We start from the raw sequence: 24,227 nt of genomic DNA, 5'->3' as shown, positions 1-24,227 counted from the left end.
CTGTTCCAGAATCACTAAATGGAATGGATATGCCATATTATTATAGTGTATTATCAGAAAGTAAGAGGGAGGCCAGGTACAGCTTAAAAAAAAATGTTCCCACAGTAGGTAGAAAGTTATTCTTTCCTACATCCAACCTAAACCCTTCCTCCCCTCACCTCTTAAATCTGGAATGTCCTGATTAAGAGATTACTGTAGTTTGAACCACATATTTTTTATTTTAATAAAGCATATTCACATAGGTTGGGTTTTTGAATCACAGACATAACTGAGGAAAGTCTCTAAGCCCAAAGAGTTAACAGGAGTAATACTATTAATGCTGGCATGAATGCATGCTCCTTAAAGTAACCTATAGAAATCAAATACAGAGGCTATGAGATACCTCACACAGCTCACTCCAATCTAAGGCAGATCACAGAAATAGGATTCTCAGTGAAAACCATGCAACTGATACGTATTCCCTTATCCCTAGAATGTAGAGGAGATCAGAACATGTGGATGAACTAGGTTACTTCTTGACAGTTAAGTCCATAAGTTAACATTAAGTCCCAAAGTTAACACTTAGGCTGATGGCATTCTATACAAGTTATTCCACTGAAGAACACAGGACAGTGTCAGAGCATCAAAAAGAAGGAACATTGATAATTGGTTTCTTGATTTTTAGACACTTTTATAGCTCATTGATACAGCAGATGGAATGGATCCAACCTCACCAGAGGCTTAGTCCAAAAATTTCCTGTTGTTATTAGTCCCAAACAAGGCCACACGAACTTCTGGCATCATCTGTGAAGAGAAAGAATAGTTGGCTTTTTTTTCCCCTTTATTGGTTAGAGCCAGTTAGTTAATTCACAACATTCAATAACTACTTTTCAGTGCCTACCAACCATATGTGAGCTGGACAGCAAATATTAAACAGTGCCCAGAGGAAAATATGTTAACATATAAATAATACAAAGTAATTTTAGATGGAAAGGGAGCAACAAGGAGGCACAGTGGTGGTGCACTGGGCTTGTTATTAGACTCATCTTCCCCAGTTCAAATATGGCCTTAGACAGGAGCTATATGACCCTATACAAGTCACTTAACCCTTTTCACCACAAGTCTTCATCTGTAAAATGAGCTGGAGAAGAAAATAGCAAATCATTCCTTTATATTTGCGAAGAAAACCCCAAATGGATCAGCACAGCAAGCCTCCAAGATAACCACAAGTGATTCATGATGAAAATGTTACCCACAAAGAAGGAACTGCTTGTTTAGAGTCTAAATGAACATCAAAGGATGCCTTCTTTCACTATATTTTCTCATGAGATTTCTACTGAATGTGTGATATGTGACTTCTATTATGACATGAGCAATATGGAAAAATGTATTACAGTTAAGTATGGCTATAACCTATATCAGACTATTCACTGCCTTGGGAAGGGAGAATTCTATAATGTGAAAAAAGCAATCATCAAAAATCATTTCTACATGTAACTGGAAAAAACCGGAAAACTCCAAATGGGGCCATGAGTTAGACAGGAATGAAACTGAACGATTTTAGGTGGCTGGGGACAGTAACAAACTTGGAAAGGGGAGAGAGGGCGCTGCTCAGGGAAATCAGGAGGCTTCTTTTGGGAAGTGGCACTTCAGCTGAGCTTTGAAGGAAGATTCTAAAAGAAGATGAGCGTTTTATAGCCAAGGGAATGGATGAAAGAGAATGTCTAAAAGAAAATTGTGTGTAATAAGCTTAAAATGATTGGTTAGAGACATACTATAAAAGGCTTTAATGGCTAGAGTTAGCATTTGGCCTACAGACAATGGGGAAAGTCATTGGAAATTTTTACAGGAGTGACATGGTGAAGTTTGTTTTAGGAAAATTTTTTTTCCCTTTTAAAATTTTATTTTATTGATTACTTAAGAAAATTTTCCCATGGTTACATGATTCATATTCTTTCCCTCCCCTTTCGCCCCTCCCATAGCCAATGTGCAATTCCACTGGGTTTTACATGTGACATTGATCAAGCCATATTTGTTTTAGGAATATTTAATAAATTGCTTTGGTAGCTGTGTGAGAAATGAATTGAAGAAGGTAGAGAATAGAGGCAGAACCAATTAGGAAGCTATAACAATAGTTCAGACAAGAGATGGTAAAGGCTGGAACTGAATGGAGGAAAAGGGAAGAGGAAGGCATAATTTGCAAGGAAGAGACCCTAAAAACAACAACAACAACAAAACCTCAGCCACCTCTAAAAGACTTGGCAGGGAGTGGTTGACCCAGAAAGAGTGAGGTGATAACAATGAATGAACATTAAAAAAGTACACTGAATATTTTAACAAAACAAAGATGTCCTAACAGGCTTTAAAACTAGGTGGGGCTGAACTCTTATTTGGGTTAAATAAGATACAGACAACAGAAAGGAAAAAAAAAACCCTATTCAATTCTTTCTTTCATTTTTCTCAACCAAGGAGAAGGATCTTTACCATGGAAAAGACAAAAAATAGGACTAGCAGGTAGTTTCCTCTAGCTAAAGGCTTCTAGCCTGAATCCAAGCCATCTGGCTCAAAAACTATATCACTGTGTTCTGAAAGAAGTGGAGATGTGTCTGATAAGCCATTTTAGTGACTGTCAAAAGATCATGGGAAATAGAAAAGGTACTCAACATTTAAGAGGGGGTACATATCCTAGTTTTCAAAAACAGGAAGAGAACAAAATGTATACCCAATACAGGTCAGTGAACTTGATTTTTTTTTTTTAGCAAACCTTTAGAAAAAGAAGCAATAATTATCCATAGCCAGCTGAGTCTCCTGTGGGCCACCTAAAGGAACTAATTATCCCAGCCTGATCTAAGAATCTATGTCTCAGTCCATTGGAGGCAAGACCTTATTCCATAACCCTTGTATCAGGAAAGATGAGAAAAAAATTAGGCGATTCTTTGGTCACCCTAAACCAATTAGGTCAGTTATCCCCATACCAAGGATAATACACTCTCTGGTTACTCTAATTCCCAAAATGAGCAGGCCTACTTATAAGAGTCCATGGCCAAATCAAACATATATGAGTTTGTCATATTGAGATTATACTTAATGAAAATGAACCTGTTTCTAAACTAAAAAGTTGCTCAAAAGAAAAAGATGTTCCACAAGAAACTTAAAAAACAAAAACTTGCCAGTATGGCATCTTCAAAAACAAATCATGCCAAACTAAACCTCATTTCCTTTTTGGAAAGAATTGCAAAACTAGTAAATGAGAGGGATGCTATGGATAGTTCAGAAAAGCTTTTGATAAAGTTCCTCAAACTATTCTTGAGGAGAATATGGAAAGAAATGATAGGACCAGTTGGATTGCCAGAACAAATGGTTCAATGTAAACATGGTTGGTCATCTCCAGGGGAGTACCTAAAGGATTTGTTCTTGTCCCTGATGGGCAGCTGTTCTGAAAAGATACTGGGGTTAAGTGGACTGAAAGCTCAATGAGTCAGCAAAATGATATGGCAGGCAAAAAAAGCTAATGAGATGTTGGGTTGCACTGAGGGGCATAATTTCAAGAAATAAGTAGGTTAACAGTCTGAACCAGAGGCAATGAGTGACAGGCAATTTTAATAAACTCTCTGGTTACTGTTTGGTTCTATTTGATGTTAGGGAAAACTTTCTAACAATCAGAGCTATCCAAAAGGAATACAGTGGAGAAGTAGTGGATAGGTTCCCATTTTTCTTTAAGTCTTCAATCAGAGGCTACATGATCATTTATCAAATGGTGTGCATTCCTTTAACAGATGACTGAACACATGGCCAAAGAGGTCTCTTCCAAATCTTAAATTCTTTTTCTCAGTCACCCCATTCCCCTTAGTAGGTCTTAACATTCTATACATCATAATTCAGCAAAGTGTTTTAAATATCCATTATCACAAGAAAGACTTCATTAGAAAAGTTTGGACTATTCTCTTACCAGAAAACTTTCTGGCTGTAAGCTTGGATCACCTTACAAGTGCTTACAAGTGTTAGAAGATTTAATGTGCAGGATAGTCTAACTCCTTTTAAGAAACCTTTAGAGAAGTACTTACATTTTCAAAGGGTTAAACTCATCTTTCTCACTCTTGTTTTCTCAGCTTCTTACTACACTCTTAGACTACAACAGTAAATTGTTAATAAACTTTTCTCCCTCAATCTTTTCCCCTTCCACTTTCAGACTAATCTCCCTTATCTCAGGGTTTAGTGTTTAACAAATAAAATACCTGTTCAGTTGAATGGAACTGATCTGGTCAAGTTACACCCATTAAAAATCTGGAGTTGCTCCCCAGAGTGAATAGGACAAGTATTTGCCTAAAGGGCAACTTTCACTCCTGGATGAGGAATAGGCCTCAGCCATTACTCTTCTGAGACTGAGTACTGTGGAGTACTCAGGAGTACAGAGACATTCCCAACCTGTTTTGCAGTGATCATTAAAGACTGAATACTTTGGCCTTGCAGTCACTTGTTAAAATTAAATTTTCTGAAAACAGATACTTCCCAAACAAATCCCTTTCTTGAACAATTAATCAAAACTCCTGGGGTAGCTGGGTGGTTCAGTGGACAGAGTCAGGTCTGGAGATAGGGGAAACTAACTTTGTGACCCTGGGCAAGTCACTTAACCCCAACTGCCTAGCCTTTACCATTCTTCTGCTTTGGAACTATAACACAGTGTTGATTCCAAGGCAGAAGGTTAGGGGTTTAAAAAAAAAATTCCTCAATACAATGAGTAGAGTGACCACTCTTAAAAGAATATTACCTAATTCCCTCTCATTTCTACAAGAGATTGATGTGTTACACATGGCAAAATACTCTCAAGAGAGTTCTTATTTTGACCTCTAATTCTCTTTTATGTTCAAAGTATCACCTCAGTACATGGGACCCAGTGCCTGATAATGATTCTCTTCAAGATCACTGATCACTATCTTGACACAGCTCCACAGAACCTTCTAGAAACAAAATAATAAAATCCCAAATATCAGAGTCCCTCATTTCCAACAAGCCAAAGACACTGTTCTCTAGATCCTTCCCCACAAAAGCTTGCATGGGATAAATAATGGAAAACGAACATCAATAACTCCCCCACTTACCTGTTGCGCTATAAGATCCAATCTACTTTCTAGGGTATTAGAAACTTTTATTTTACCATTTCCATTATAGATCTCAATACCTCCAGATCTAGAAAGAATAAAAATTTTCCAATTCAGAAAGTACAAAGACATCCTTGACAGGGCAATACTTGGACACAAAAACACCAGCAATTTAACAGAAGCCTACTCTTCCAAGCAATAAATATTTCACTTGATAATTTAACACCGAATTTAGTGAAGATAATGTTGTCCATTGCTAAGCCAATGGAATATGGAGGGCCCAGTGATTAACTCTTGACTTAAAAAAAAAAATTACCTCCTCCCCTAACATTCCACTGTGACTACTCAGCTTCAGGACCTGAAGGCTTCCCCTCATAGACTGGAGTCAAATCTTGTTATAAGGAAACACAAGGGCAAGAATTCTCTTGGAGCACAAAAGTTCATTAGTATCAAATATCAGTTGTGACTTGGAAATTTTTCATTTATAAGTATTTATTTTGTAATGATTATGTTTTAATGGAATTTAGTATGACTGTTATCTTGAAAATGTTTATCCATTGTCCTCTAATTGTACTCTACTTATTTAATTCACGTGCATTTGGTCTCTCTGCTTGGATTACCTTCCCAGAAGAAAAGGGATATATCTTCTCTATTTTTATTTAAATAATGGGAGGATCTCATTTGTCAGGGCAGAGACAGTTGTGACAAAAGCATGTGGAATGAGATCTGCTTTTACTACAGTGGGGATCACAATGCTGGCTACACCTCAAAACTGTCCATGACTGGTCAGTACCTACTGAATCAGGCTCCACTGTCTACAGTGAGATACTCATTGTTGTCTATTCTAACTATTCTGGAATTTTGCTGAAAAACCTTCTCATTTGCTAGAGTGATCAGTGACCTGGATTGTCTTTTTGATAAATTCCTCAAGGGCAGAGCTTATGTTATTTCTTTTCTATTCCATCTAGCAACTTGTGTACATAGGATTAACATCTGACACATAATAGCTGCAGATTTCTACTTCTATTTGGAGCTAGCTTCCTGACACCCAGTTCTCTGAAGAATAATATCCACAATTTATTTTCTGGGAAGCTGACTTTTGAAAGAAAATGACTTAGAGAAATACCACAATAAATGTTAAGTACAAGGACTTGTCCTTAATATTCAAACTAAGAAGCTAGATATTAAAAGCAATAATGTTCCTTACATCTCTGCGGGCAGGAATGTTTTCTGATCAACTTGAACATTAAGATCTCTTTTGGCTGCAAGCTTGTACAAAGGGATTGCTTTTTGCACTGCAGCCTGTAAAATATAAACAAAATATTGATTAAAGATTTTGGTAGCAAATTTGGAGAATGTACAAAGAATATATGTGAATATTCACTATGATTAAAAGTACTCAATAAAGATAAGCTATTCTTATTACACACCAAAAATTCAACGAAGTGCCAGAAACACAGTAGAAACACTCCTAATCAAGTAATATCTCTTATTTCCTTTAAGAATTAAGTAAAGGGGCAGCTGGGTAGCTCAGTGGATTGAGAGCCAGGCCTAGAGATGGGAGGTCCTAGGTTCAAATCTGGCCTCAAACACTTCCCAGCTGTGTGACCCTGGGCAAGTCACTTGACCCCCATTGCCTAGCCCTTACCATTCTTCTGCCTTGGAGCCAATACACAGTATTAACTATAAGACAGAAGGTAAGGGCTTAAAAAAAAAAAAGAAGTAAACACTGGACTAGGTTAAGAGGTGTGAAGAGATTTTATCATTCTATTTTGATAATTGAAACTTCAGTTATTAATTATGGAATAATGATATAAATTTTTGCAATATATTTTTGTTGATTTTATATTTATTCATATATATTGTTTATTTTTATTAGTCTGCATTTTGCAGGGAAAAAAGGTAGCAAAGAGTAAGAGATCAATATGTAGTTGGGTTTTTTTGTACCACTACAGTTAGGGTATCAAAACAGTTTATTAATAGAGAATACTTTCTTCCAACAAACCTTCATTTTTTTTTAACACTGACTCAATCCAACTGCTATGTTAACCCATCTTAAAGGGCCAATCACTTATAATAATTAGTAATCTATTAACTATGATCCCTTAAGAAATTTTAGATGCTCTAGTTTTCCCCCAAGTGATGACAATACAAATGCTAACTACATGCCATTTTTTAGCTCCCCTGATTCAAGAATAGCCAGGAGTTTCAACAATTTCCTCTTAAAGAATAAGGTTTTCTTCTATTATTAAACATCATATTCGTTACCGTGACCAGAGGGAGATCATCTTTCTTGCAACGGACGATCATTTGGGGCTCCAGTAATTGGTATAAACCCTGTGCAAAACAAGGATAGAAGTGGAGGGAAATACAAAAGCAGAATCAACACTTTCTGGCTATTATTTCATACAGCTTAAGGAAAAAGATCAATATAAAGTTTCCAAAGATAACAGTATTTACATAATCAATAAAAGTGAAGTTGATTGTTTTATTGGGGAACATAAAAATGCAAACAAGAATGGCAAGTTAAAATGAAACCCAATTTTTGTTTTTTATTGGCTAGAGAGGCAAAGAGAAAGTCTTCCTATAATTAAGATAACTTAAGATATTACTTAAGCTATGAGATACAGTGTCAGATGATGGATGAGCCCAAAAGTTCTTTGGTCAAACCATCACAAGTCAATAGTCAACATTCGTTGAAAGTAAATTTTACTTGAGTTATTTAGGATGAACTGGTAGAAAAATGCCATCAGGATCAGTTTGTTAGGCTTAGATAATACATATTTCCGTATTAGACAAGGAAAAGAGAAAAGAATTAAAGGAAAGCTTTATTAAAAGAAAGTTAGGGGGCAGATGGGTAGTGCAGTGGAGAGCCAGGCCTAGAGACAGGAGGTCCTGGGTTCAAAGCTGGCCTCAGACACTTCCCAGCTGTGTGACCCTGGGCAAGTCACTTGACCCCCCCCCCCCCATTGCCTAGTCCTTACCACTCTTCTGCCTTGGAACCAGTACATAGTATTGATTCCAAGATGGAAGGTAAGGGTTAAAAAAAAAGTTAAAGAGGACAGCTAAGTTTAGTGGGGAAGCTGAGTATAGAGATGGGAGGTCCTGGGTTCAAATCTAGCCTCATACTTCCTAGATTTGTGACCCTGAGCAAATCACTTAACCCTCACTGCCTAGCCCTTATCACACTCTTCTGTCTAAGATGGAACATAAGGGTTAAAAAAGTTGATAGAAAAAAAATAATAGAAATCCTTTGGACTAAGAAAAATTATTCCAATACTAAAGAAAGAATGTAGTAAATAGTCAGTAAAAATTTCTAGAAAATGTTTATTAGAAAGAGTGGGCCTCTGGCTATATTATATAGTATGAAAAATTACCTGAAGGACAAGACCATCCAAAAGCACCTGGTACTTGGGTGTATCTTTCACAATACTGGCGAGTCTCTCCTTTGCTTCCTTTATTAAGTCCTGAAGAAAAAGGATGGAGGAAAGGGGAAATCTATTTTTAGATTCAGAAAAAAAATCCACATGCAAAACAGTTAATAAGCCTAATCATTTCTCAATCCTCTCTTAAGTATTTTGTTCTTCCACATTTTACTTTTTCTAGCTCTATAAGAAGTTTGATTCAGAAAAGATTAAATAAATCAATTTAGGAAGCAAGGTTATTTTTATTATATTTGCTTGACCTAATTGTTATTGCCCAATAATAAAGACTATAAAAAAATGTTTGAGTGTATCCACCAGGATTCATTCATATAAACTTTAATTTTGCAGAGTGCAGAGTTAAGTTCATATAACCTGAATGAATCCTGGTGGATACAAACATTTTTTATAGTCTTTATTATTTTGAATGGAATTTCTCTTTCTAGCTCTTCCTGCTGAGTTTTGTTTTTTATATATAGTTATGCTGATGTTTTATGTGGATTTATCACATATCTTACAACTTTGCTAAAAATTATTATTTCAATTCATGTTTAGCTAACTCTAGAGTTCTTTAAGTATATCATCTCAATTTAGTTTCTTCTTTACCTATGCTTATTCCCTTTATTTTTGTTAATTGCTAGAGTTAGCATTTCTAGAACTATCTTAACTAGTAGGAGTGATATCTTCCTGGAAAAGTCTCTAATTTTACTCGTACTACATATACGTTTTTCTATTTAGATAAAAAATATTCACTATAGAAACACCTTTTTATTCCTGTTTTCTAGGAACAAATGGTGAATTTTGTCAAGTCTTTTCATTTCTATTGGTATAATCATGTTTTTTTAAAATTATTTATGCTATTAACATAGTTCATCATATTTATAGTCTTCCTTATATTAAACCAACCAGGAAGGGTAGTCATGATATAAATCAAACCTTGTCACAGTAAATAATCTTTCTAATATGTTGTCACAGCCTATTTACTAATATTTTATTTGAAAATTTTTGCAGTGTTCTTTGAAGATACTAGACCAGTTTTCTATTTTTTGTCTATCTTCTGTATCAAGACCATATCTGTATTATGGAAAGCTGCCTTATTTTCTTACTATTATAAATGGCTTATTTAGCATTAGAATCAGTTCTCTGAATTTCTAATAATCACTTATAAATCCATCTGTTTTTGAATTTTTTCCTCTGGGATTTATTTATGGCTCATTTGATTTATTTGGGATAATTTAAATAATATATTTTGTCTTTTGCTGAATATCTGAATATTCATCTATTTCCTCTAGGTTATCAAACTTAATGGCACATTACAGAGCAAAATAATTTGTTTCTTCCTCCTTAATGATTTTAAGTTCTCATTTTTGATATGAAAAATAGCTTTCTTTTCTTAAATCACATTGAATAACTGCTTATCTATTTTATAGTTTTCTCTCTACAAAAAGAAGTTCCCACTTTTATTCAGTTCAATGAATTTTTTGCTTTCAGATTTATTAAACACTTTCAGTAAAACTTTCAGATTTACTTTGTATTTAGTTGAGGATTTTTTTACATTATTCATGTTTTTAAAAATTTTATGCCTGACATGATCATGTTCTTTCTTTTGTTTATAAATGCTTGAGATAACACTTTCTTCTAATAATTGCTTTAGCATTATATATCTAGTGTGCCTTATTGACATATTATTTGATGAAATTTTCTATTGTTTCTATACTTAATTCGCCAGTTGTTTAGAATTATGTTTAGTCTCCAATTCCTTTTTAATTCTTTCTTAATGGGCATTTGGCGGAATATGATTTTATTACCTAAGTAAATGATGGCTTTAGTTTTTCTGCTTTTCCATATTTTTCATGAGGTCTTTAAGGGAACAGGTAGATGGCGAATTTGGAGTCAGGAAGACCAGTTCAAATCGGACCTCAGACACTTATTAATTATGTCATCCTGGGCAAGAAACTTAACTGTTTGCCTTAGTTCCTCATCTGTAAAATGAGCTGGAAAAGGAAAACGGCACTCTAGGATCATTGCCAAGAAAATCTTAAGTGGGGTCAGGAAGAGTCTAACTCAGCTGAAAAGACCAAACAATTTCATGCTCTAATACATTGACAATTTTTGTAAATGTGCCATGTACAGCTTAAACACATTGTAAATTCCTTTCTAGTCCCATTATATAAGCAGCAAATAATATTTAATTATTCTAAAGTTCTATTAAGGTCCTTAACTTCTTTCTTTTTGATCATTTAAAAAAATAATCTTGCCCCCCCCCTCCCTGTTTACACTGAAAATTTACAAAAAATAGATGAGGATAAAAATTAGGTTGAGCCAAATTTTCTCCTTATTTCCCTCTTCCTCCCATTCCCTGAGAAAGCAAGCAATTTGATACAGATTTTACATATACAATAATATAAAGTCTTTCACCATATTAATCATTTTGTAGAAGAGAACTTAAAAAAAATAGAAAAAATTAAGATTCATGAAATATTTTTGGACTGCATGTAGACTGCATTAGTTCTTTCTCTAGAAGTACATGGCATCTTCATGAGTCCTTGGAGATTGTCTTGGATCATTGTACTGCTAATTTTATCTTTTGGTTAGATTTATCTAAGTCTGAAAGAAGTACCCCTCTTAGAGCTTTACTATTTATTTCTATATTAACTATAATTCCTTATCCAGTATGTCTTTTAAGCTTTATCTAATTTTCTTGCTTATCTTTTGTCTTATCTTCTTAAGTAAAGTCACTTCAAAGGTCCTATACAATGATGTTAAAAAAGTCAAAATGCCCAACAACCAAGGTGCTTGTGATATATAGCATTTAGACAGAGGTCACCAGTGCTGCAGATGCTAAGGCTTCTCAACATTATTGCCACAAAGGCCACAAATTAAACTCCTTTGAAAGAAAGCATACATTCAGTTTTGTTCAGTCTCTAATAATCCTTCAGTTATGTTTCAGCTAAAGTCCTGAACACATAGCAATAGCTATATTCCTAAAAAGTTACACAGTAAAATAAAAATTTCCCAAACAGTACAATATATTATTACTTACTAAAGAATTTACTGATGAAAGAAAGGTAACAATTTCTTTTGTAAAGAAAACGATTTTATGTGAATGCCCCCAATTTTATCTTTTTTTCTATTGGCCTACAGATTCTTGTCCTGAAGACTGACCTTTTTAAGTTTTTTTTAAACTATTTCAATATAATTGGCTTTCTTTAGCATAGTCCTACAGACATCTCAATTTCAACATACCCAAAATGGAACTCACTTATTCCATTGTAGTCCTCTACCATACTTCCATAGTACTGAGAGTACCACTAGCTTTAAAGGGCAGTGGGTTGAGTACTGGGCCTGGAGTCTGAAAAATCTAGTTCTAGCCTAATCTCAAATACTTAGTAGCTGTGTGACCAAGTGCAATTCATTTAACCCTCTCAGACTCCTCATATGTAAATGAAGTGGAGAAGGAAATGGCAAACTACTCCAGTATCTTTGCCAAGAAAACCCCAAATAAAGTCAGGAAGAGTTGGACAATTGAACAATAGCAAAAAACTCACTCAAGTTTGTAACCTCAGACATCTTAAACTCTTCCTTCTTTTTCATTCCTCACAATCAATCAATTGCCAAATGGTTATGTTATTCTTCTGCACAAGAATCTTTAGTGGATCCGTAATTGCCTCTAAGATAAAAATATAGATTTCTAAATCTCTTCACAATTGGACTGCAAATAATCTTTCCTATTTGTTTCATATCACTCCTCATATTCTTGCCTTCCTGCTGTTACCCGAATTTGACATTTAATCTCTCATTTCCATGCTTGTGTACAACCTTGTCACTGATACTTAGAATGGATTTGTCTTTACCCTAAAATTCCTAACTTCATGTTCTCTTCTCAAAATTTCTTGTATTTATCCATTTGTTTGTTTGTAACCATACAGTAGAATGTAAGTTGCATAAGAGATGTTTTTTCATTTTTTTCTTTGTATTTCCAGGAACTAGGGGATAGTGCCTTATACAGAGTAATTTAACAAATTCTTGTTGGACTGAATTAAATATACTATCGTCCACAGCAGTTGGGAGTGCTTCTAAATTTCTCTTCAACTTGAACCTACTGCTCTTAGTTTTGCCCTCTAGGAGCAAGTAAAACAAGTATAATTGCTCTTCTAAATGACAGGACAATGCTTTGTATGTGTCTCCTCTCTCTTTCACCAAAAGCTTCTCTTCTTCAGGTCACCCCACCCCCTGTATTCCCCCATACACACATTCTCACAAGGCCACCTTTTTTTAGATGATCTCCAACATACCAATTTACATCCTAAAACATGGAAACCAGAACTGAACACAATATACCAGATAGTCAAGACAGAGTATAGTGAACTGCCATTGCCCTCCTCTCTTGACACTAATTTTTTTTAAATTAAGAACTTAAGGAGAATCATAAATATTTCCATATATAGAGAACAGGAAAAAAGGATTGGACATACAATATGAGTTTCTATTACACATATTTTGTTCTTTTAAAAGTATATCTTTTTTAAAAGTATATTTTGAATTTAAGACAATACCTACATTGTCTCGACAGTCTTGTGTTCTGTTCTAAACTCTTTTATGTATTTAATATTTCACTGATACTTGATTTTTGCATCATCTTCATTATTACCCATTCCTTTGTCTCACAAATTTCTCCTCTCAAAATAAAAGTGTTTCCATGAAGTACAGTGAAATCAAACAAATTTGCACCTATAGCCCCATTTCTCATTGTCAAGAAATGAGAAGCATGTTTCACCAGCTCCTCTGGAATAGAGATTGGACACTACACTTGTAAGAATTCTTAAATCTTTCTTGGTTGTTTTCCTTTACAAATGTATTTTAATCACTGTTCTGGAGGTTATGCTCATTTTATTCTTTGTCCCTTAAATTTGACATTCTTTTTATCATTTCTTGCCACACAGTAATAACATGCCACTACATTCTTATCCCATAACTTAATGAGTCATCCTTCATTTGGTGAGTTCGCTCAATGTTGCCAGGTCTTTGCTCTTTCCTCATCCTGTCTGTTGGTTTCCTTCAAGAACCAGCTAAAATTCCATTTTCTAAAAGAAGCTTTTCCTAATCCCCCTTAATGCACACACCTCGCCTCTGCTAATTATCTCCAGTTTATCTTCTACATATCTTATATATCTTAGTTATTTGTGTTTTTCTTCCACCATTAGACTGTGAGTTCTTGGAGAGCAGAACTCTTTTGTCTTTATATTCTTATCAATTAGCATAGTGCCTGGCACATAGTATAAGCACTTATGATAAAGATGAGGATTTAGAGAAATTCAAGTCATAACAATTCTAAGATATCCCACATCTATCAGATAGGCCAAAATGATAAAAGGGCAAAATGACAAGTGTTAGAAAGGATATGAAAAAACAGACACTGTTGGTAGAACTGCAAACTTTTCCAAACATGTGAGAGCAATTTGAAATTATGTCCACAGAATTTTAAATTAAAATTTAAAACTGTGTATATTCTTAGAACCAGTAATACCATTGCTGGATCTGTTTTCCAAGATCAGGGAGAGACAAAAAGAACCTATATGTTCCAAAATGCTAATAGCAGTTCTCATTCCAGTGGCAAGAACTGAAAATTGCAGGGATGCCATAAATTGAGGAATGGCTGGAGAAATCATGGTATATGATTGTGATGGAATATTGGTGCATCGTAAGAAATGATCTACAGGGGAACAGCTAGGTGGCTTAGTGGATTGAGGACCAGGACTAGAGATGGGAGGTCATAGGTTCAAATCTGGCCTCAGACACTTCCCAGCTGTGTGACCCTAAGCAAGTCACTTAACCCCCATTGCCTAGCTCTTACCACTCTTCTGCCTTGGAACCAATACACAGTATTGTAATGAAAAGTAATGCAAAATTAAATAAGCAGAACTGAGAACATTATACATAGCTATAGAATTAATATTTGAAGAATAACTTGTGAACGTGTCCACCTCCAGAAAATAAACTGAAAAAGATACAATCTATATAAGCATATCTTTTTATCAGATGATACCTTCTATAGTGCAGAGAGTGGGGGGGGGGGGGAGGAGAAAAGGCTGATACCTAGGAATATTAACATTAAATAAATTAAGTAATAATTAAATAAACAAATTATTAAATTAAATTAATTATTGAAAAAAATTTTAATTAAATGGGAATAGCCAACATTGAAGAGAGTTGTAGGAAAATAGGCATACTGGTGTATTACCGGAATAAACACACACATAAATCTCCTCTTTGAGTTAGGCAACAAGTAGGGGTATCATTGGGTCAAAAGGCATGTACAATTTAAAGATTTTTGGAACATATTCCAATTTGTGTATCTCTTACTAGTAATTTGGAACATTTTTCTAGGGTTACTGATATACCTTGCCTTTCTTCTTCTTAAAACTCTTTGCTCATATCATTTAAATCTACTCAGAAAATATTTTATATAGTGTGTGTATATATTTTAAATATATTTATTATATATAGCATATATGTAGGATATATGCATATATATTAAGATACATATATCTTAAATTGATTCCATATATATTTTGACTATCAATCTTTATTGGAAAAAATTGCTTCAATTTTCCTCTCCAGAATCAATGTTCTCTTATAATTCTATTTGCATTTATTTTGTGTAAGGATTGCCCATTTTCCTGTGATTCTCTGTTCCTCATCAAAAGCTTTTCCTCTATACATAAGTGTAAAAAAGTATCATCTTCTCCTCTCTTCTAATTTATGTGATCTTTTATATCAAGACTACATATCCATTTAGAGTTTATTTTAACATATAATATGAACTGTTAGTCTAAATTTAATTTCTGAGAGAATGCTTTCCAATTTTTTCAGCAAATTTTTTTTAGTCCCACTAGTCTAGGTGCTTGGGTTTATCTAAGACTCTTATATATGTGTGTATGTGTGTATATATATATATATGACTATATTATTTGACTACTTCTGGGTCTTGTGTACCTAATCTATGTCTACATTAATTTTTTAATTGAAAGCCAAATATGTGAAGCTGCTTTTAAGTGAATTACTTCTGTGAGATTCTAACTTGCTACCTCAAAAACACCTAAGAAAAAGAAAGTTCCATTTTAGTTTGAGAAAGGAGATATTCAAAACTTTCTATCTTTCTATGTAATTAGGATTTTGGAAGTACAAATTGAAGAGAATGTCTATATGAACAAAATGGAGAAGGAATTTACATATATAACAAAAAAAGTTAAGACCATTAACTCTACCATCTAAAAGAGCTAAACTGTTAAAAGATATATAAGCTAAATGTACTCTTGGCATTTTCCATTTCTAAAAGAATTGTGTTCAATAAAAACAAATTTGATCATGATTATATACATGTGGTTAAACATTTGGCCCAATTACTAAACACTTTTATGACATTCACATCATAAAACTTTTTGATATTTTTACAGGTATGTAATCTCATGAGTGTGAGTTCTTTCTCTAATACGGCAAAGTGCACACCATCCATGCCATCTCATCTTGCAATAGTCCCATTGATTTTCTCTTGATGTGCTAGGTGACTTCCTCTATGTCTCTTGATAATGCATGGACACCAATGAAATATTCGGGCTATTCATGTTATTCCTTACTCTTGCTACATGACTAACCATTTTTGCTGGTACATTTGTTATAATTCACAAACCTCGAACATCCTGAATTTTATAAATGGCACTTGTAATAAAGTTACCCCTTTTGTGCTACTGGCGAATATTGTAACTGGTCAATTATAATAAAAAATGATTGCTATTCTTTGGAATTGTTAGCAGACTAGATGAGTCAATTAATCTCGATTGACAAAAGAAGTCTTTCCCAGGGGGAAACCATAATTGTTCACAGAAGGCTCAAAATTACTCAACATATGAAATGTTTGAAGCTAAGATCATTTTGTGTTCCCATCCCAATCGACAAACTAAATTCATTCCCATTCTCTGGGCTCAGCAACATAAAGGATTTATCATCCAAATTAAGCAATGGTCAGCAAGCCAGTAAAAAAGATCCTAATTTGAGAGTGGTTTCCTATAATTTAAATAGCAATTAGAGAAATTCTTTTGCTAAGTTATATTTGAACTAAATACACTTCACATTTCATCTGTTTAAAAAAATCAAACCATCGATCATTTAATGAAATAAACTGTGTCAAGTCATTCCCTATCAAAGTAAAATATTATTAAAGAAAAAAATACTAAAGGAGGAGCTAGATACTCACTGAGATAAGGTCGTCCCTGGCTTTGAGGACTCTCAGTCTTGCCTGATTCATCAAGTTGGACATCTGACTGTAAGTTGAATGGAAACAAAGAATCATACAGAGTGCTTTTAACAACAGCAGGAGAGACTGCTATACATTCTGGACAAAACTCAACTTTAAAAGTAAATGTTTTTCTCGCTAAAGACCAACCTAAGCTCCACTGAGATAAACAAATTTACCTATTTTTTTTAGCCAATGATTCTAGTGAGTGCCTTTACTAAAGTTCTTTATTCAACAGTGGGAAAGTTTACTCAAAGAACTACAGGGCAGAAATACTCACATTTTCTTTTGCTGCTCAATGTGTTTCTCCTTCTTCTCATAATACTCCATTATCTTCAGTCTCTGTGTTTGTACAAGACGACCCTTCTCAATGTTGAATTCTTCTTCTGCCTTTAGGGAACCAATTTACATTCTAATAAGAGGCACTAATTACTGATCAAAAAAAGTAAGAAACTACCAGCCAGCTCACTGTCTACACTCTGGGGTGATATATGTTTTGTCATAACTATGTCATTTGATTTAGGAAATTTGATATTTACTCTGCCTCATGTCTTTAAAATTTGCTTTGGGCTTTAATATCTGGAAAATAAAGAGAAAGATAATTTCCAAGTACATATAGGAAAGAAAGAGTGAAGTAGGAAGAAACATTCAACTTGGAATTAGGCAAAACTTGGATTCAAATCCTGCTTCTTAGTTTCCACATCTATAAAATAAGACAATAACGTTTATAAGTACTTACCTTATAAAACTGTGAGGATCAAAATTTTTTTTAAAAGCATGTCTAGTCCCTTTCAAGCCTTATGATGATATGTAAGTGTTAGTTACCATTAAGACTGAAGATTAACTGACCTTGATAAATTAAAAATATGTCTATGCAAATTAGGCTGTAAAATATTCTCTCCAGAAAAGAAATGAATTTTTTTCTCAAGAAAAATAAATGTTAAAAAGTCTGAATTCAGATGTATTTTTCTCATATAAGGACATGAAATTTTGATGAGCCCCACCCCACTTTCTGTATATCTATAGTTCTTGATTAACAACTGAAACTGTGCATTTGAAAAAATGACCTAAAGTTTTAGTTAAAAACAGTTTAGTATCTTAAAATAGTAACTGAGTCTACATATTCTGAAAAAACAAAACTTAAAAACTTATTTCCTGAGGATGTTACAGATGATTCTGTGATTTCTATATATGACAAACACAGAAATTAGATGTATAGTAATCACTAACATAAAAAGCTATAACATTTATGATAATCAAAACACACACACAAAAAAACAAAAAAACCTTCCCCTAAAATTGTACTATTGAGTTAGTCAAATGTGTCACTAAGTTTTAGACTACTTTTCTTTTTCCTGTGTTTATAATACCTAACAGGTTCAATTTTAAGACCACAACTGTATGATGAGCCAGTGATATGGCTGATGTAGTCAACGGCTGGCCTCAGAGCTGGTAAGATTTATGTCCTAAAAACACATATATACACATATGTGATCTGTGGCACATAAGCTTAAAGTTCTAGGCAACATTCTAAAACTAATTTACAAAATTTGCAGCAGGAATTCCTCGAACACAAAAAATAATGGGAAGTTAACGTTACTTAATGCCAAGGTCCCTTGCAAGTATCTTTGATCCTATCCTTTCTTGTCTTCTTCAGCCAACTGCCTACATTATCTTCTATTTTATCTATTATTCTTATTTTCAGTTTCTCTGGATATAGCATCTTTCCCTACCTTCAAAACACTCTAAATCTGATCACACCCACTACCAGTTAGCCATCAATCTTTCCTCCTCAAAGTCCTTGAAAAAACAACCTATTATCAGTGCCTCTACAATCTCCTTTCTCTTACTTCTAAGCTCTGGCTTCTGACTTCAACTGAAATTGCACTCTCCAAAATTACCACTGATCTTTTAACTGATATACAGAATGATTTCTTAATTCCCATTCTTCTCTGCAATTTATTTGATGCTATAAACCATCTTCAGTTCCTAGACACTTTCTACAGTCTTGAGTTTTTGACACTATTCTCTACTCTCCTATCTGACCATTCCTTCTCTATTCCTCACTATCATCCATTATACTTACTAAATGTTGGTATCTCAATAGCAAAATGGTGGTAAAAACAGCCCATGGTTATAAAGATCAAATAAGGTCAATTTTGTAAGTAACTTAGTAAATGGCCAGCATTGGGCAGGTCTAAATAGAGCTCTCCCCTCTTTTCTTTCAGTGTTATCTCACTAATCTAATCACTTTCCATTGTTCCATCTCCAAACATGATTACCAGAACCCAGCCCTTTTTTTTTCTCCCCCAATTACCATTAGTTGTCTTCTCAACTGTTCACTTCTCCTTACCTCAGAATTCATAGCTAAATCTTTCTACCTTTATAACACCTCTTGAAAATGTGCCAGACTTTCCACTCACAATGTCTACTACTCTATCTAGTATAGGGTCATAACAGTTCTTAAGTCACCTATAACAGTAGTCTTCTAATTGAATTCCCTGCTTCAACTTTTCCCCCTCTCGAAGCTATTCTCCACCTAGGTACTAAAAGCTATTTTTCTAAAGTATAGATCTGAACATGTCCTCCCTCCCCCAACCCTCAACAATAAACTCCAGTTGCTTCCTACTATCTCCAGGACCAAATATAAAGCCCTTTGTGTGGCATTGAAAGCTCTTTATAAACTGGCCCCTTTTTATTTTTCTAATTTCCCTAATATTCTATTCCCCTCCATAAACTACTATTTAGTCTTACTGACTTACTTGATGTTTCTCACATGTGACTCTCATAATCTGAGGGCTACCCCAGGAGAACTATTCTGGTCCCCCCAGCTACTAATGGTATCCCCTTCTTAGCATCCATCTACTATATATTTATTTTGTATGTTTCCATTTACATATATTATTTCCCTCATTTAGAATATAAACTCCTTGAGAACATAAGAATCTTTTTTGCTTTTTCTTTGTAACGTCTTAGCACTTAGCATGTAAATACTTCTCATGGATTCTCTTGGTAAGCTGTCGAAGCCCAAGAACCCTTTCTCAGAATGTTTGGGGAGATTTTTGTTTTTTAATAAGTCCTTATCATGGCAATTTAGTTTCAGATGTTTGTTGTTTGCAACAGGAAAAAAGGGTCAGTTTTTTAATGCTACTAATTAATTACACAATATTTATCGGCCATTTTTATTTGGGTGCTTTCCATATGGAACTTTTTTTTTTTTAAACCCTTACCTTCTGGAGTCAATACTGTGTATTGGCTCGAAGGCAGAAGAGTGGTAAGGGCTAGGCAATGGGGGTCAAGTGACTTGCCCAGTCACACAGACACAGCTGGGAAGTGTCCGAGGCCAGATTTGAACCTAGGACCTCTAGGCCTGGATCTCAATCCACTGAGCTACCCAATTGCCCCCCCATAGGGAACTTTTGTGCATTATTCATGTTCTTAATATAGGTTTGACTTGGGGAAAAAGTAATTTCAATAAGCTTCATAGTATCATAAAGGAAACCAATTCTATTGAAGGAGAAATAAAATATTATTCATACTACAAGAGCATGACTGTTCATTTCTGGTTTTCAGATGTGAAAAATCTATTATCTATTAGAGGAACTCTGAGGTTGTTCTTAAAGGCTACAAATAATTTTTAAGAAAAAAGCATCACAATGCTTACAAAACTGATTGTTTTCTGGAATTAAATACCATCCTGGGCTTATGATAATAGGTTATGTGCTGTAAATTCCAAGTTTTCATAGATAAATTATTTCTCTCTGATGTGCTTGTCAGAGAACATTTGCAACTGAGAATTTCTAGTAAATTGATTACTAGGCTACATTGATACCAACAGAGTAAATGCTCATTTCCTCTTAAACTAGTCATACATAGCATAATGATGCACTAATATTAAGCTAAAGATCATTAATTTTACCTTTGCATCTATTTCTTCGGCCTTCTCATTTGCTTCCTGTTCAATGAAAGCCATCATGTGTTTGATCTGTAAGAAGAAAAATAAGTCAATTTTCTTTTGGTTTTAGAAAAACTTTATAGTATGACACCTTTCTTTTCACATCCAAATATGCAACTCTTCTTGGGTTAAGACTCTAGCCTAAGCCATATAATCAAATTTATTGGTAACAAAATAGAAAACAGGTTTCCTTTGACAAAAAAATTAACAACTGGTAAATTAAATATTAAAAAGAAATTATCTATTAACTACTTTCCCCCCTAGATTATGTCCCATAACATAAACACTTCGTAGAAGTGCCAGATGACCCGAGAACCCTTTGGAAGTAGTGTCACACTACTTATTTCTTATGGTCCATTCTACAAATAATACATTATGAAAATATTCTATTTTTCTGAATATACTAACATTCCTTTTATTGAAACTGATAAGGAACATTACCCAAGATATGCTAAGTCTTTAAGATCTTCAAAAGCAGGGGTTTTTTTTTAATCTTAATTCATAATGGCTAGACTTATTAAATCTAAAAACATCTATAAATAAGTAAACATCTATATATAATTAGGACACTTATACATGAACAAAACACTAAGTTTCAAATGTTGGAATTTTCAGGGTCATGCTATAATTACTCATAAGTTTATTATACTTGTGGAAAAATACTGTCACCACTAAGAGGGACTCTGGAAACCTGGGGATCTGATTGGTGCTTTTCAATTTGAAACAATTTGTTCAGTCTGTTATAATTCCTCAGATTTTAAATGACCTTAACTAAAACAGTTAAAAAGAAAAAAAAAAGTAGGTATTTATAAATGCTACAAAAACCTTGTTTAACATAATACAGGTCCCTGGCTCAAACCTGCATTATCTGCCTTTAATACTCCAGAGGGACTCTACAACTAGTTCTGACTAGATCAATGCAGATCTCTTAAGAGCTGGGTGGACAGCCAATGAGGACAGAGAGTTCGGTGTCAGAGATTTGTAGTAAAGAAAAAGTTTTGCCCAAGGGTTGAGTACATTCTAGTCCCAAAGCAAAAAATGCAGTCCTTAGGAAAAATACCAATCCCCTCCCCTCTACATAAATGTAAATCCGCTGTAGAATAAATCTAGACAACAGACATTTTCCTAAGCAAAAATAGACTATCTAAATGAAATATGTAAAATAGAATTTATTGTACTTTAATAAAAGTATTTTCATATGAAATTATTTTTTAAATTTCTAAATAAATAAGTTACTAAAAAAATCACATAACTAAAATATAAATTTAAACACCAATAAATTATAAATGTTGGCTGACTTATGAATAATTTAATATATAAGATCAAATGAAATATTTCTAAAGTGCTAAGCACTGTGCCTACATAATAGGCACACCTTCCCCACTTCCTCCCCAATAATAAAACAATTTAGTTTATAGACAACTGACTAGATTTCTTTGTACCTAAATATCTATATTTCAACACCTGTCAGCAGAAACAAAGAGGAAAATGAAATGATTCTTTGAATATTTCTCCAATTCTCGGGTAGTGAAGATACTATCTTCAGGAATCAAGGAGAAAACATTCCCTTTGTTACTTTTACCCATCCAAAGAGTTATTATTCATTTTCAATGCATAGCAGTATTTAACTAAGTTTTAAATTATGAGTCAGCAGCAGTTAAAGCTTTTAAAAAGATGTGTTTGACTTTCTAAATGGAATAATCAACAAGATTGTATAAAGAAAAAGAATATATTATGGGTGTCCTTTTCAAGACTGAGAGAAAATCTACATTTCAATGTGGTTTTATCCCATTCCTCATCCAGCAGATTCATCTGTGGATATTGTCAGATAATTTTCCAGCTACTTCAAAATATGGTAACTTAAAGGGTTTAGCTCTAAATTTGTTTCTGCTATTTACCTGCCAATATGACCTTAGCTTTCCAGTTTGTAAAACCCTTTTGGATAAGTTACTTCATCGCTGTGAAATTCAGATGGGAATTATATATGTCTATCACCACTCTTTATTCAAAGATTCTTCATAAGAAATTACCAAATGATACCAGCAAACATTCTAAAGTGCTTTTTTAACTCACAAGGTAGGTTTTAATACAATCGGAGAATGTTATAGATAGAAGGCACCTTGGAGATCTTCTTGGGGTCCTTTATCTTTTTTTGTGCCCTTTGGTAGTCCAGCAAAGCCTAAAGATCGTTCTTGTATTAATGTTTTAAAACTCGTAGAATTACAAATGGAACCAATTATTATTAAAGTTACGAATCCTCGATCTAAACCAATCCTCACAGAGGACTGAATAGGAAATAGTCCTAGAAGGGGAAGTATTTTCCCCAAAAGCCAAAGCGGCCCGAGGGTCAAAAACAGAACCCAGGCCTCCGGACTCCCAGTCGGGGCTCTATCTACAATACATTCTTTTTACTGCGTGTGTAGGTGACGGGGAAATGAACACTTAGGTTTCCTCTCCCGGGTAACGCTACAAATGTGCACACTAGATTTCAAAGAATCACACTTAAAGGACCCAGCAAAGGTAAAAACTCAATCGGAGATAAAAGCCAATTTCTAAACCCTCAAGAAAACACCCTTTCATCCTTCCATCCTTCCAACCCCCCACCCCCCACCTCCCCACTGAGCAAACTCCCGCAGAATCAGGCAAGAAAAAGGGGCTCGGCTGTCACCGGGAAGGAAAGAGTAGTCTTCGATCTCAAAGGCTCAGGTCCTCGGGCAGCATCAGGACGAGGCCATACGAGACAGGGGAATTACAGCTGTCTGAGACAAACTGAATTGCGATACACGGCCCAGTTCTTCTCCCACCCACAGGAGATCCCAAGGGCCTTGGGGAAACAGGCCAAGGAGGCTATACGGGTCCCATCCCCCTCGCGTTAGCACAACTTATCTCTGGGCCCATCAATTTCGGACGAGAATTGGCTCCGAGTCTGGGCCCCCTCACCTGCTTTTGGACGTCGGCATCGCTGAGGGCCATGGTGACAGCAGCAACTCCTACACAGAGGTGACAACCTCTGAGGATGGCAGAGGAGGAAGCGACGAGAGACGCCAAGCGCTCCGGTTTTTCTTCACTTTACAAGCTCAGCTTCCGGTTCCGGTCAGCTACTCCACCAGGTGACAGGCCTCGCTCCGCCTCCTTTCCCGGCTGCCAACCGGGGGACGTCGGAAAATCCCCACCCATTCTCCCCGCCCCCTTACTGCGGAATAAATCGTGAGTCTGATGATTCCTTCCCCCTCCCTCACCCCACCCCCGTCCCCACCCTACCTTCTGGCTCTTCTACACCTAGACTTTTTCCTTTCGTGGAACCGAGCTTCTCCTTTTCGAGGGACCTACCCAGTGTTGTATACGGAAGCGACTCCCTAGCCCTGTAGATTTCTTCATATCCCGAGACTATTTCTATTCCTGTCCTTTGGCAGAAACAAAAATGAATTAGTTGAATTATTCTAGGAGCTAATCTATTTAAGTCAGCCTATTTTGGGAGG

The 24,227-nt window shown here is 34.9% G+C and overlaps 2 protein-coding genes across 3 annotated transcripts in view; one reads left to right on the top strand and one right to left on the bottom strand.

Annotated features, from left to right (window-relative positions):
• Positions 1-195: 195 nt before the first annotated feature.
• ATP6V1E1 (ATPase H+ transporting V1 subunit E1) lies at positions 196-23,855 on the bottom strand. 2 transcript variants are annotated; one of them, XM_003341986.4, is made up of 9 exons: positions 23,689-23,827; positions 20,713-20,778; positions 17,074-17,183; positions 16,755-16,821; positions 8,456-8,545; positions 7,347-7,415; positions 6,286-6,380; positions 5,079-5,166; positions 196-783 (listed from the first exon to the last, which is right to left on the bottom strand). In XM_003341986.4, the coding sequence occupies exons 1-9, from the start codon at positions 23,719-23,721 to the stop codon at positions 721-723; spliced, it is 681 nt and encodes a 226-aa protein (XP_003342034.1). In that variant the 5' UTR covers positions 23,722-23,827; the 3' UTR covers positions 196-720. The 2 variants fall into 2 exon arrangements, with proteins under 2 accessions (XP_003342034.1, XP_056655058.1); XM_056799080.1 differs by lacking the exon at positions 196-783 and having other exon boundaries at positions 794-5,166; positions 23,689-23,855.
• Positions 23,856-23,903: 48 nt separating this feature from the next.
• BCL2L13 (BCL2 like 13) overlaps positions 23,904-24,227 on the top strand; it is a 102,986-nt gene continuing 102,662 nt past the window's right edge. The window contains exon 1 of the mRNA XM_007503843.3: positions 23,904-23,955. The gene's annotated coding sequence lies outside the window, so the exon portion shown is untranslated. The remainder of the gene's footprint in view (positions 23,956-24,227) is intronic.

Source organism: Monodelphis domestica, chromosome 5, assembly GCF_027887165.1.
Source record: "Monodelphis domestica isolate mMonDom1 chromosome 5, mMonDom1.pri, whole genome shotgun sequence".
NCBI classification, from domain to species: domain Eukaryota; kingdom Metazoa; phylum Chordata; class Mammalia; order Didelphimorphia; family Didelphidae; genus Monodelphis; species Monodelphis domestica.
Note: the sequence above shows the minus strand (reverse complement) of the source record. Positions and strands in the feature narration are given on the sequence as shown.

Coding starts and splice junctions, on each gene's coding strand:
- ATP6V1E1 (XM_056799080.1), bottom strand. CDS start 23,721: ATGGCCCTCAGCGATGCCGACGTCCAAAAGCAG. Junction 16,822..17,073: donor ATTGAGCAGCAAAAGAAAAT/GTGAGTATTTCT, acceptor TTCAACTTACAG/TCAGATGTCCAACTTGATGA. Junction 6,381..7,346: donor ATGATCTCCCTCTGGTCACG/GTAACGAATATG, acceptor TATATTTTACAG/GCTGCAGTGCAAAAAGCAAT.